This window comes from Muscardinus avellanarius, assembly GCF_963383645.1.
Source record: "Muscardinus avellanarius genome assembly, chromosome: 5".
NCBI lineage: Eukaryota > Metazoa > Chordata > Mammalia > Rodentia > Gliridae > Muscardinus > Muscardinus avellanarius.
Window position 1 is genome coordinate 11,775,131 of NC_137790.1, and position 11,325 is coordinate 11,786,455.

Sequence of the window (11,325 nt, forward strand, 5' to 3'; positions counted from 1 at the left end):
AGGTAAAGTGTCCCTGGGTTCAATTCCCAGTACTACACAAAAAAGGAGGGGCGGGACATAGGTTGACACCAGGTAGCTCACGGGATCTAATGTCCTTCTGTCTGGAGGTGTTAAGGGCTAGCCAGGTCCGCAGCCTTCGCTCGCTTTCCTGGAGCTCATTCTCTAACGCAGATCTTCATGCTGTTCTTCGTAGATTGCCCAGCTGTGCAATAAACACGATACCATCGGTCAAGACTTGGTTGCAATGTGCGTCAATGATATCCTGGCTCAAGGAGCAGAGCCCCTCTTCTTCCTCGATTATTTTTCCTGCGGAAAACTTGACCTGAATATATCTGAAGCTGTTATTGCTGGAGTTGCTAAAGCTTGTGGTCAAGCTGGGTGTGCTCTCCTTGGTATGGTAATCCATTGAATGTCTTTCTCCTTATTTTCAGTGCTAGGGAGCTGGACCTAGCACTTCGCCCATGCTAGGCAAGCTGCACCCCCAGCTCCAGCTCCTGGTCGTGGCCCTCCTTTTTTTTTTGGTACTGGGGATTGAGTCCATTGACGTGGAATCACATCCAAGCTACACCCCTAGCTCGTTTTTATTTTGAAACAGGAGCTAAGTTCCTAAGCATCCTACTAAGTCCTGAGGCTGACCTCAAACCTTCAATCCACCTGTCTTGGCCTCCCAAGTACTGAGATTATGGATGTATGTCACCATGTCTAACACCCTTCAATCTTTTAGAGCACAATTTCTAATTTAGACTGCCTGCCGAGCACTTTTTTTCTCTTCATCTGATATGATCACAAAGTATACTCTGTTACACTTTGTGACCAGGGCATTTGGAGTTGGGAAATCTGGCCAAATTACTTCTTTAAGCCTGCCTCTACCATTGCCTATAAGGTGGAGTGATTTTTTTTGTTTGGTTTGGTTTAGTTTGGTTTTTGGGTTTGTTTGTTTTTTTTTTTTTTTTTTTTTTTTTTTTTGGTGATACTGGGGATGGAACCCTTCTACCTCCGGGCTACACTCCCAGACCTATTTTATATTTTTACTTGGAAACAGGGTCTCTTAAACCAGCGGCTGGCTTTGAACCTGCGGGATCCTCCTGTCTCCGTCTCCTAAGCGCAGAGATTACAAGCGTGCACCACCATGCCTGGCAGGTGGAGTGATTTTAAAGATGAAATGTAAGCCCGGCATGGTTGCACACGCTTATAATCCCAGCATTCGGGAGGCTGAGACTGGAGGATCGCGGTTTGCGGACAGCCTCAGCTACTTAGTGAGGCCCTCCACAACTTTCTGAGACCCTGTCTCAAAATAAAAAATAAAGAATAAAAAATAGGGCAGGGGGTGTAGCTTGGAAGTCGAATGCCCCTGGGTTCCGTCCACAGACCCACAAAAATATAAATAAAGATGAAATGTAGCCAGGCGTGGTGACACACACTTGTAATCCCAGTACTAGTGAGGCTGAGACAAAAGGATTGCAGGTTCGCAACCAGCCTCAGTAACTTAGTGAGGCCCTCTGCAACTTAGACCCTGTTTCAAAATAAAAGAATAAAATAGGGCTTGGGATGTAGTTCAGTGGTAGAATGCCTCTGAGTTCAAACCCCAGTACCACAAAAAAGGATCAAATGTATATGAAAACATTTCTTAAGCTGTTACAGAAATGTAGGCAGCTAATACAGGATATAAGCTGGGCGTGGTGACGCACGCTTGTAATCCCAGCATTTGGGAGGCTGGGACCGGAGGATCGTGGTTCACAGACAGCCTCAGCTACTTAGTGAGGCCCTCTGCAACTTAGTGAGACCCTGTTTCAAAATAAAGAATAAAAATAGGGCAGGGGGTGTAGCTCAGATCAAATGCCCCTGGGTTCCATCCCCAGACCTGCCAATATATATATATATATATATATATATATATATATATATATATATATATATATGATATAACCACATGTTTAACCAGTCATGTTAAAAGTAGCCGATGTCTCCAGGCACGGAGGCACACTCTTCTAATCCCAGTATTTGGGAAACTAAGACAGGAGAATCTCAGTTCACAGACAACCTCAGCTACTTAGTGAGACCCTGTTTCAAAATAAAGAATAAAAAATAGGGCCGGGGGCATAGATTGTAGGTAGAATGCTCCTGGGTTCCATCCCTCGTACAAAAAAAAAAAAAGAGTAGCTGATGCCACTGTTTCCTGAGCAGATTTATAAATACAGTGTGAGTTCTTTGCTTTTGTCCTAACCTCCCAGGAGGTGAAACAGCAGAGATGCCTGACATGTATCCTCCTGGAGAGTATGACCTGGCTGGCTTTGCCGTTGGTGCCATGGAGCGGGATCAGAAACTCCCTCACCTGGACAGGATCGCCGAAGGGGATGTTATTGTTGGAATAGCTTCATCCGGCCTTCACAGCAATGGATTTAGCCTCGTGAGGAAAATCGTGGCCAAGTCTTCCCTCCAGTATTCCTCTCCGGCACCCGATGGATGTGGTGACCAGACTTTAGGTAACTCGTTTGCATTTAAACTGTCCTGCTAGCCGGGCATGGTGGCGCACGCTTGTAATTTCAGCATTCGGGAGGCTGAAACTGGAGGATCGCGGTTCGTGGACAGCCTCAGCTACTTAGTGAGGCCCTCTGCAACTTAGTGAGACCCCGTTTCAAAATAAAGAATAAATAGGGCAGGGGGTGTAGCTTGGAGGTCAAATGCTCCTGGGTTCCATCCCCAGACCCATGGAAAACACACACACACACACACACACACACACACACAAATAAACTGTCCTGCTTGGAGATGTCCCAGCAAGCACACAGTGAATTACATTATCCTATGATTTTGCTGATAAACTTTGTGTGTCTTCACAAGGTCACACTTATTGTCTATTTCAGAATTGTTCTGTATGCTTTGGGTTTGGTTTTGTAGGCTAAGTTCTTGTCCTACCTTTTCAATTTCTAGGCGATTTACTTCTAACGCCAACCAGAATCTACAGCCGCTCTTTGTTACCTGTCATTCGTTCAGGACATGTCAAAGCCTTTGCTCATATCACTGGTGGCGGATTGCTAGAAAACATTCCGAGAGTCCTCCCTCAGAAATTTGGGGTGGATTTAGGTAAGATCACCAAAGGAGATTTGTGCTCAAAAACCCATTAAGGAAAAAAAGGTACTGGGGGAGAAAATCCTTCTGGGCAGTTGGTGCTCATATACATGGATAATTCTTAGTCATTAAGGTTTCTTGGGAGGAATGGAGAATTGAGGTGACCCTTTTCTACTTCTTTTTACTTTATTATCCATATGTATAAGGCATAAGATTCTGTCATGTATTTGGCTTATGTAAGGATTGCAGTGCTATCAACAGATCCTCCAAAGGAGTCGGTAACTTCTTAGGGCACACTTTGGTCATCGCTAAGACCCAGCTAAGCAGTCACAAAAGTTTGGTACATCAGCTTTTGTTGGAATTCAGCTCCTACTACATCTAGTCCAGCAGGAGACTTCTGAGATCCCTTGAGTTAATGCAGCACAAAGCTTCTATTGAATGTGATGCTGCTGGGTGTGGTGGGACATGCTTGTAATCCAGTACTTGGGAGGCTGAGACAGGAGGGTCACAGATTCACAGGCAGCCTCGGCTACTTAGTGAGGCCCTCTGCAACTTAGTGAGACCCCGTTTCAAAATAAAGAATAAAAAATAGGGCTGGGGTGGGGTGTGTAGCTCTGAGGTAGAACGCCCCTGGGTTCCATCCCTAGTGCCGCAAAAAAGAAAGAAAGAAAGAAAGAAAGAAAGAAAGAAAGAAAGAAAGAAAGAAAGAAAGAAAGAAAGAAAGAAAGAGAAAAGATGTGATTGTTGGTCTAGTATGTCTAAAGTACAATTAAATCCTCCCCCCAAAAAAAGATAAGACAAAAAAAACTTCTGAAAGACCAGTTTGTAGTCTTGCCCCATATAAGATGGCAGCGCCTGACTGTGTTTTCTACATCTTTGTATAAACAGTTTCATACTTCCTTTGTACTTTGTGTGAGGCGTTAAGTTAACCAAATGGCTCTTGCTTGTTTGCAGACGCCCGGACCTGGAGGATCCCCAGGATCCTCTCATGGTTACAGCAGGAAGGACAGCTCTCCGAAGAAGAAATGGCCAGGACATTTAACTGTGGGGTCGGAGCTGTCCTCGTGGTGTCAAAGGATCAGACGGAGCAGGTTCTGAGTGAGATTCAGCAGCGCCAGGAAGAAGCCTGGGTGATTGGCAGTGTGGTAGCATGTCCTGAAGGTAACTCCTTACTTGTTTTTAGACATCCCGTCTAAAATGCAGCCGAGCCCTGTCTCAGCAGCTCTTAGCCCACCTCTTGTTGCAGCCATTGCTGTGGCATCTGTCTTTACCTGACAGCGCCCACCCCAGTGCGGTTTCCACCTCAGGCCCCGACAGCCCTGTGTAGCATGCTCGTGAGCGCAGCAACACCCTGCACTTCTCCCGCGTACTGTCCTGCACAGAAGCCTGCGGCTCTGCCTTGGGGTTCAGCTCAATTCAAGGACAAATGATGAACACTGGCAGTGTTCTAGCACTGTGAAGAAGTGCTAGAACTTGGCAGAGTGGCAGAAAATCCACTCAGATAGCTACTAAACGTGTCAGCGCTTCCAGATCTTGCCTCTCTACCTTTCTTTCTGCTGTTGTATTAAGTTTCATTTTTAGGCAGCTTCTCCAAACACTGAAAAGATAACAGCCTTCAGCTAATATGGCAATTAAAAAAACCCTCTTTTTCAGCATCTGTCAAAGCTTTGAATGGCCTTGCTGGGTCCCCTGCCTCCCGTTGAGGCCAGGAAGTCATGGCATTATCCTGAGTAGTCTTAGGAAGATTTGAGGATTAAGGGGCTGAACACCGGCAGGCAGTAAATATGCCACTATGGTTTCAATACAGTGATATGCTCTATGATATGCTCTATCATTCTTCGTTGAAGGAGGTGATTATATATGTCAGCCTTCAGGAATATTTTATAGAGGAGTAATGTTAAGTGATACAAACCTGCTAGTCATTTTAGTCCCGGCCTAGCTTATTTACATATTAAAATACAATACTCTAAAGCTTTCATGAAATATTTTATCATTCTTGTTAATTTAAATTGTTCTTTACTTAATTTTTGGCTATGTGTGAAATGAAGGTTCCCCTCGTGTGAAAGTCAAGAACCTGCTTGAAACCATGCGAGTAAGTGGGTCAATGTTGGTAAATGGCTCCTTGAAAAACCATTTGTCTACCCAAGCAAAAAAGGCAAGAGTGGCTGTCTTAATATCTGGAACAGGTGAGCTGTGAGTTCCTCTATATTGTAGAACTTTCCCTTCGTCCCTGCCCCACCCCCAAAGCAGACCCTCTTTCAAATTGTAAGGGTGCCCTCAGCAGAGTGGGGGTCACTAAGGGCTGTTGTCGTTTCAGCATCCATAGTCTTCCCACTTTTCTTACGAACTTGGGACAGGAAAAGGTAGAGGAGGTGAGGAAAGTGGCTAAAGAGAAACCAGAAAAGACAGGAAGGAAATTCCAGCTTCTTTAGTGTCATAGCTTTGTCACCAAAAAATCTTTAACAATTTAAGGCTTTTACTGTGACTAGTATTAAGAAAAAGAAATATATGTTTAACCTTTGTGGATAAGGATATATTCTCGGATGGATATAGCATGATTTTTTTCCTCTCATAATTAACATTGTTATGAACATTCTTACAAATATGCAATATCTTCTTTTTTTTTTTAATTTTTGTGTGGGGGGGGGGTTGAGGATGGAACCCAGGGGCATTTGACCTCTGAGCTACACCCCCAGCCCTATTTTTTATTCTTTATTTTGAAACAGGGTCTCATTAAGTTACGGAGTGCCTCACTAAGTAACTTAGGCTGTCTGCGAACCACCATCCTCCCTCCGGTCTCAGCCTCCCAAATGCTGTGTTTACAAGCGTGCACCACCACACCCAGCTATAAATATGCAATATCTTAAATGCATATCTGATTATTTCATTAGGATATAGTCTCATAGGTGTTGTTTTGGGTTTTTTTTGTTTGTTTTTTTTTTTTTTTTGGAGGTCTGTGGATGGAACCCAGGGTCATATGACCTCCGAGCTACCTCCCCTGCCCTATTTTTTTTTTTTTTTTTTTGTGATACTGGGGTTCCTGGAAGCCCTTCTTCCTCCAGGCTACACTCCCAGACCTATTTTATATTTTTGAAACAGGGTCTCTTACGCCAGCACGGCTGGCTTCGAACCTGCGCGATCCTCCTGTCTCCGCCTCCCAAGCGCGGGGATTACAAGCGTGCGCCACCACGCCCGGCCCCTGCCCTATTTTTTATTCTTGATTTTGAAACCGGGTCTCACTGAGTTGCAGAGGGCCTTCGTAGCTGAGGCTGTCTGCGAACCACGAGCCTCCAGTCTCAGCCTCCCAAATGCTGGGATTACAAGCGTGCGTCACCACGCCCAGCCTCATAGGTGTAATTATTTTCTTTTCTTTTTTTTTTAATTTTCTTTTTTTTTTTTCTTTTTCTTTTTGTGGTACTTTGGATGGAACTCAAAGGCCTTCTTTCTACCTTTGCACTATACCCCCAGGCCTATTTTACTTCTTATTTATAAACAGGATCTCCCTAAGTTGCTGACATCTTCCCTAAGTTGCTGAAGCTGGCTTTGAACCTGCAATCATCCTGTCTCAGCCTCCAAGTACTGGGACGACAAGCATTTCCACCATGCCCGGCTTGCTAAATTTTCAATGTTTAGGCCTCAGTTGATGATAAAACAAAGAAACTATTTTTTTGTATGATTGAACTCAGGGACATTCTACCTAGCAGCTCCCCAACCCTTTTTTATTCTTTATTTTGAAACAGGATCTCACTATATTGTGGGGACCTCATCAAATTATTGAGGCTGACCATGAACCTACAATCCTCCTGTCTCAGCCTTCCACATACTCTGATTATAAGCATATGCCACCACTCCCAACTGCAAAGAAACTATTGTAGGAGCGAGCCAGAGTAGTTTATTCTTCCTGAGAAGTCATTGCTCTTTCTTAATTGGGCAACTTACCCTTCACTGATAAGTTACAGTGCTGATTCATAAGACTTTTTTTCTTTTTTTTTGCGGTACTGGGGATGGAACCCAGGGGCATTCTACCTCTGAGCTACACCCCCAGCCCTGTTTTTTATTCTTTATTTTGAAACAACCTCACTGAATTGCAAAGGGCCTCACTAAACTAAGTAGCTGAGGCTGTCCCCAAACCACGATCCTCCTGTTTCAGTCTCTGATACAAACCTGCTGGGATCACAAGTGTGCACGACCATTACCTTTTTTTTTTTTTTTTTTTTTGGCAGGTCTGGGGATGGAATCCAGAGGCTTTTGACCTCTGAGCCATATCCCCTGCCCAATTTTTTATTCTTTATTTTGAAACAGGGTCTCACTGAGTTGCAGAGGGCCTTCGTAGCTGAGGCTGTCTGCGAACCACGATCCTCCAGTCTCAGCCTCCCAAATGCTGGGATTACAAGCGTGCGCCACCACGCCCGGCTGTAAGATGATGTTAAGAAGTGTGAGCTCACCTGTATTTTTTTTTCCCTCTTCAGGTTCTAACCTCCAAGCACTCATAGATAGTACTCAAGATCCACATAGCTCTGCACACATTGTCGTTGTTATCTCCAACAAAGCTGAAGTGGCTGGATTAGATAAGGCGGAAAGAGCTGGTATTCCCACAAGAGTAAGTCACTTGGGAAAATATCAGACTGTTTTGTTTTGGAGTGCGGGGGAAGTAACCCAGTCCCTTATGCATGTTCACCACATAATCTACTGTTGAGCCACACCCAGCTCCTGTGGGTTGTACTCATTATCTGCCCACAGCACCCAGATCTGTGGGCTCCCTGGTCTTTGGACTTCTTTATCTTGGGTGGGTGCCCAGCCTGCCTTTCCACTCAGTCCTGTTGATTCCTCAGTAATCTGTTGCGCTTGTCTTCATGAAGAAGTGAAATAATCTTATCTATGCAAAGGTTGTGCTTAAAATTATTTTTGGTGCCAGGCGTGAGGAGGCTGAGACAGGAGGATCGCATAGGTTGGAAGCCAGCCTCAGCTACTTGGTGAGGCTCTCAGCAACTTAGTGAGACCCTGTTTCCAAATAAGATAGAAAAATAGGTCAGGGAGTATAGCCCAGAGGTAGAAAGCCTCTGGGTTCAACCCCCAGTACCACGGATGGATGGATGGATGGATGGATGGATGGATGGATGGATGGATGGATGGACGGACGGACAGACAGACAAAATTATTTTTTGTAATTTACTGAAAAAAGTGCTGCTTATCTTTTTCTGTTACAGGTAATTAATCATAAACTATATAAAAACCGTGTGGAATTTGACAGTGCAATTGACCAAGTCCTTGAAGAGTTCTCCACGGAAATAGTTTGTCTTGCAGGATTCATGAGAATCCTGTCTGGCCCTTTTGTCAGAAAATGGGATGGTAAGCAAAAATTATTTGATATTGAATTGAGAAATCAGCTGCAAATGGGCTCAGGGTGGTAGACTTACCAAAACTTCTCAGCAGTGAAATATTTACTGTGACATTTTTCCTAGCACAGGTCAATTTAATTTATTGCTTTAGCCTAAAAAACTGGCCCAGTGGTGATTTATATCGATTTTCATTGGCTTGCTGTCATCAGTCACTTTTCACAATATAGTTTAGTTTTGCTTCACACTACTGCAAAGATAATATTCCATCTCTTGATTATTTATATTTGTAGACGCAAGAGAAAGTGAGTACGCACCAAAATGCAGAGGCTCCTCTCTTAGGAAGTGCCATTGCCAGAGACGGCAAAGAAGGCCCTGTCGTTGCCAGAAAACACAGCCTACTTTGTGTTCTCGCCTTTTTCTCCAAAAGCTTTGACTGCATCCAGTTTTCCATTTTTGTGCACACACTTGGGAAATTAGTGCACTTTCTGTCCCAGAGTTTGTTTTCTTAGGTGAATATAGTGAGAGCACTTGTGTGATATAAAATGGGCGGTTCCTTCGGTGACATAGGTACCCAGGGCCAGTAACTAATCTAGCATCTGGTGGGCACGTCTTTGCGCTTTGAAGTTGAGCTCATAGACGCTCTGCAAGAACCTCTTGCTTCTTCCAAATGGCATGTACCAGCTACAGGCCAAACTTTCCTCGAGAGTCCTTCTGTCTAGCTCAGACACCCTACCGACCCCTGGCTTCCCATCGCTCCCCAGCGGGCCCGCGGGCAGTTGCTCCTTGGACAAGAACTTTATTTTTCTTTACTTCATGTCTGTGTTTTACAAAGAACCCACATCCCAGTGTTCCAGCTCCTCTTGAGTTCTCATTCCAGACAGAAATACATACATTCCTGTAACAGAACACACGGGCTTTTAAATTTCTGACCGCTCTGCTTTTTTTTATTTCTAGGGAAAATGCTCAACATCCACCCATCCTTGCTCCCTTCTTTTAAGGGCTCAAACGCTCACGAGCAAGCCCTGGAAGCTGGAGTCACAGTCACAGGGTGCACCGTACACTTTGTAGCTGTGAGTATATCTTTTTCTGCCAAAATAGTAGTGTTTAGATATAAATCACACTGGCTAGAAAATAAAGTTAAATACTTTTGGTTTCTTTTCCAGGAAGATGTAGATGCTGGACAAATTATTTTACAGGAAGCTGTTCCAGTGAAGAGGGGCGACACTGTTGCAACCTTGTCTGAAAGAGTGAAATTAGCAGAACATAAAATATTTCCTGCAGCACTCCAGCTGGTGGCCAGTGGAATGGTTCAGCTCGGGGAGAACGGCAAGATCTGTTGGGTCAAAGAGAAGTGAAGTTTCCCAGCTGAGGAATGGAGCCAGTTTTGAAAGAACTATTTAGTCCCTTGGTGCCTTTTTTTCATAGACTCAAGCCTAAAAGAAAACTGCTGACTAAAAAGATTTCACTGAGCCAGGTGTGGTGGTACACACTTGGAATCCTAGAATTGGGAGGCTGAGACAGAGGGACACAGGTTCAAAGCCAACATAAGCAACTTAGTGAGACCCATTTCTAAATAAATAAAATCGGGCTAGGGTTATAGCTTGGCGCTAGAATGCCTGAGTTCAATCCCCAGTACCAAAAAAAAAATTTTTTTTTCACTGTTACCTCTTTGGCCTTTTATTGTGCTGGGGAGGGAGGTGGATATGTAGTTACTCGGGAGTGAAAGACCTGTGCTGGGCACGGTGGCACACTCCTGCAATCCCACTACTTGGAAGGCTGAAACAGGAGCATCACAGGTTCAGGGATAGCTGGGCAACATAGTGAGGCTCTCAGCAACCTTAGTCACACCCTGTCTCAAAACAGAATAGGAAAATCAGGCTGGGGATGTAGCTCCATTCCCAGTACCACAAAAAATTTAAAATTAAAAAAATACAAGACTTGTACACCATATCTAAGACATTTCCATGGTATGTGTATGGTACTGGGGATGGAACCCAGGGGCATTGTACCTCCCAGCTACACCTCCAGCCCTATTTTTTAGTCTTTTTTTTTTTTTTTTAAACAGGGTCCCAGTGAGTTGCGAAGGGCCTCGCTAAATAGCTGATGCTGTCCACGAACCACAATCCTCCTATCTCGCCTTCCCAAATGCTGGGATTACAAGCCTGCACCACCATGCCCAGGTTTAGTTTTAGCTATTTAGTACTTTGATGTTTTATTATCAAATTGGTTGTCAGTAATTAACTTTCAGCCAAACAAGATACCAAAACCCTTAGTCTTTCCTACATGCTTTTTCTCACCAGTATCTTCTCCATTCTTCTAAATTACATATTCCGAGCTGGGCATGGTGGTACACACTTGTGATCCCAGTACTTGGGAGGCTGAGACAGGAGGATTGCGCAGGTTCAAAGCCAGCCTCGGCTATTTAGTGAGGCTCTCAGCAACTTAGACCCTGTTTCCAAATAAAACATAAAAATAGGTTTGGGAGTAAATAGCCTGGAGGTAGAAAGCCCCTGGGTTCCATCCCCAGTACCATAAAAATAAAAAGAAATGTTACATACTCTGTAATCTTTGCTTACATGTTGTGAAGCCCTGGCTGCTGAGTGTGTACAGTAGGTCAAGGAAATGCAAGCTGCCTAGTGTATCCCTGGCTTCTGCTCATCTGCTTGCCATGAGTGAGTGTAGCCTCACCTGGTCATTGTCAAGAGAATGTCTGTGCTAATGTTGAGTATCTGCTGATTTGAGATGTCTCTGATGATCCTGGTCATGTGGTGTCATCAGATTTCTGAGTAGCTCCCGTCTGAGGAATATTGTCCTTTGGAGTTTTGAATTATCATTAAATATTCTAATTATTGATGGCTCTGGAATACTTGGATCCTAGCTTCACACATATGCTTTATAAATCACCAGAGGGTTAAAG

At 44.2% G+C, this 11,325-nt stretch overlaps 1 protein-coding gene across 1 annotated transcript in view; it reads left to right on the forward strand.

Moving 5' to 3' along the window:
- Positions 1–9,763, forward strand: part of GART (phosphoribosylglycinamide formyltransferase, phosphoribosylglycinamide synthetase, phosphoribosylaminoimidazole synthetase) — a gene marked incomplete at its 3' end in the record, with an annotated part of 39,528 nt that extends 29,765 nt beyond the window's left edge. Inside the window, exons 14-22 of the mRNA XM_080696130.1 lie at positions 194–392; positions 2,232–2,483; positions 2,932–3,084; positions 4,024–4,230; positions 5,118–5,255; positions 7,539–7,669; positions 8,277–8,418; positions 9,363–9,478; positions 9,572–9,763. Of these exons, the coding sequence (XP_080552256.1) occupies positions 194–392; positions 2,232–2,483; positions 2,932–3,084; positions 4,024–4,230; positions 5,118–5,255; positions 7,539–7,669; positions 8,277–8,418; positions 9,363–9,478; positions 9,572–9,763 (1,530 nt within the window). The remainder of the gene's footprint in view (positions 1–193; positions 393–2,231; positions 2,484–2,931; positions 3,085–4,023; positions 4,231–5,117; positions 5,256–7,538; positions 7,670–8,276; positions 8,419–9,362; positions 9,479–9,571) is intronic.
- Positions 9,764–11,325: the final 1,562 nt, after the last annotated feature.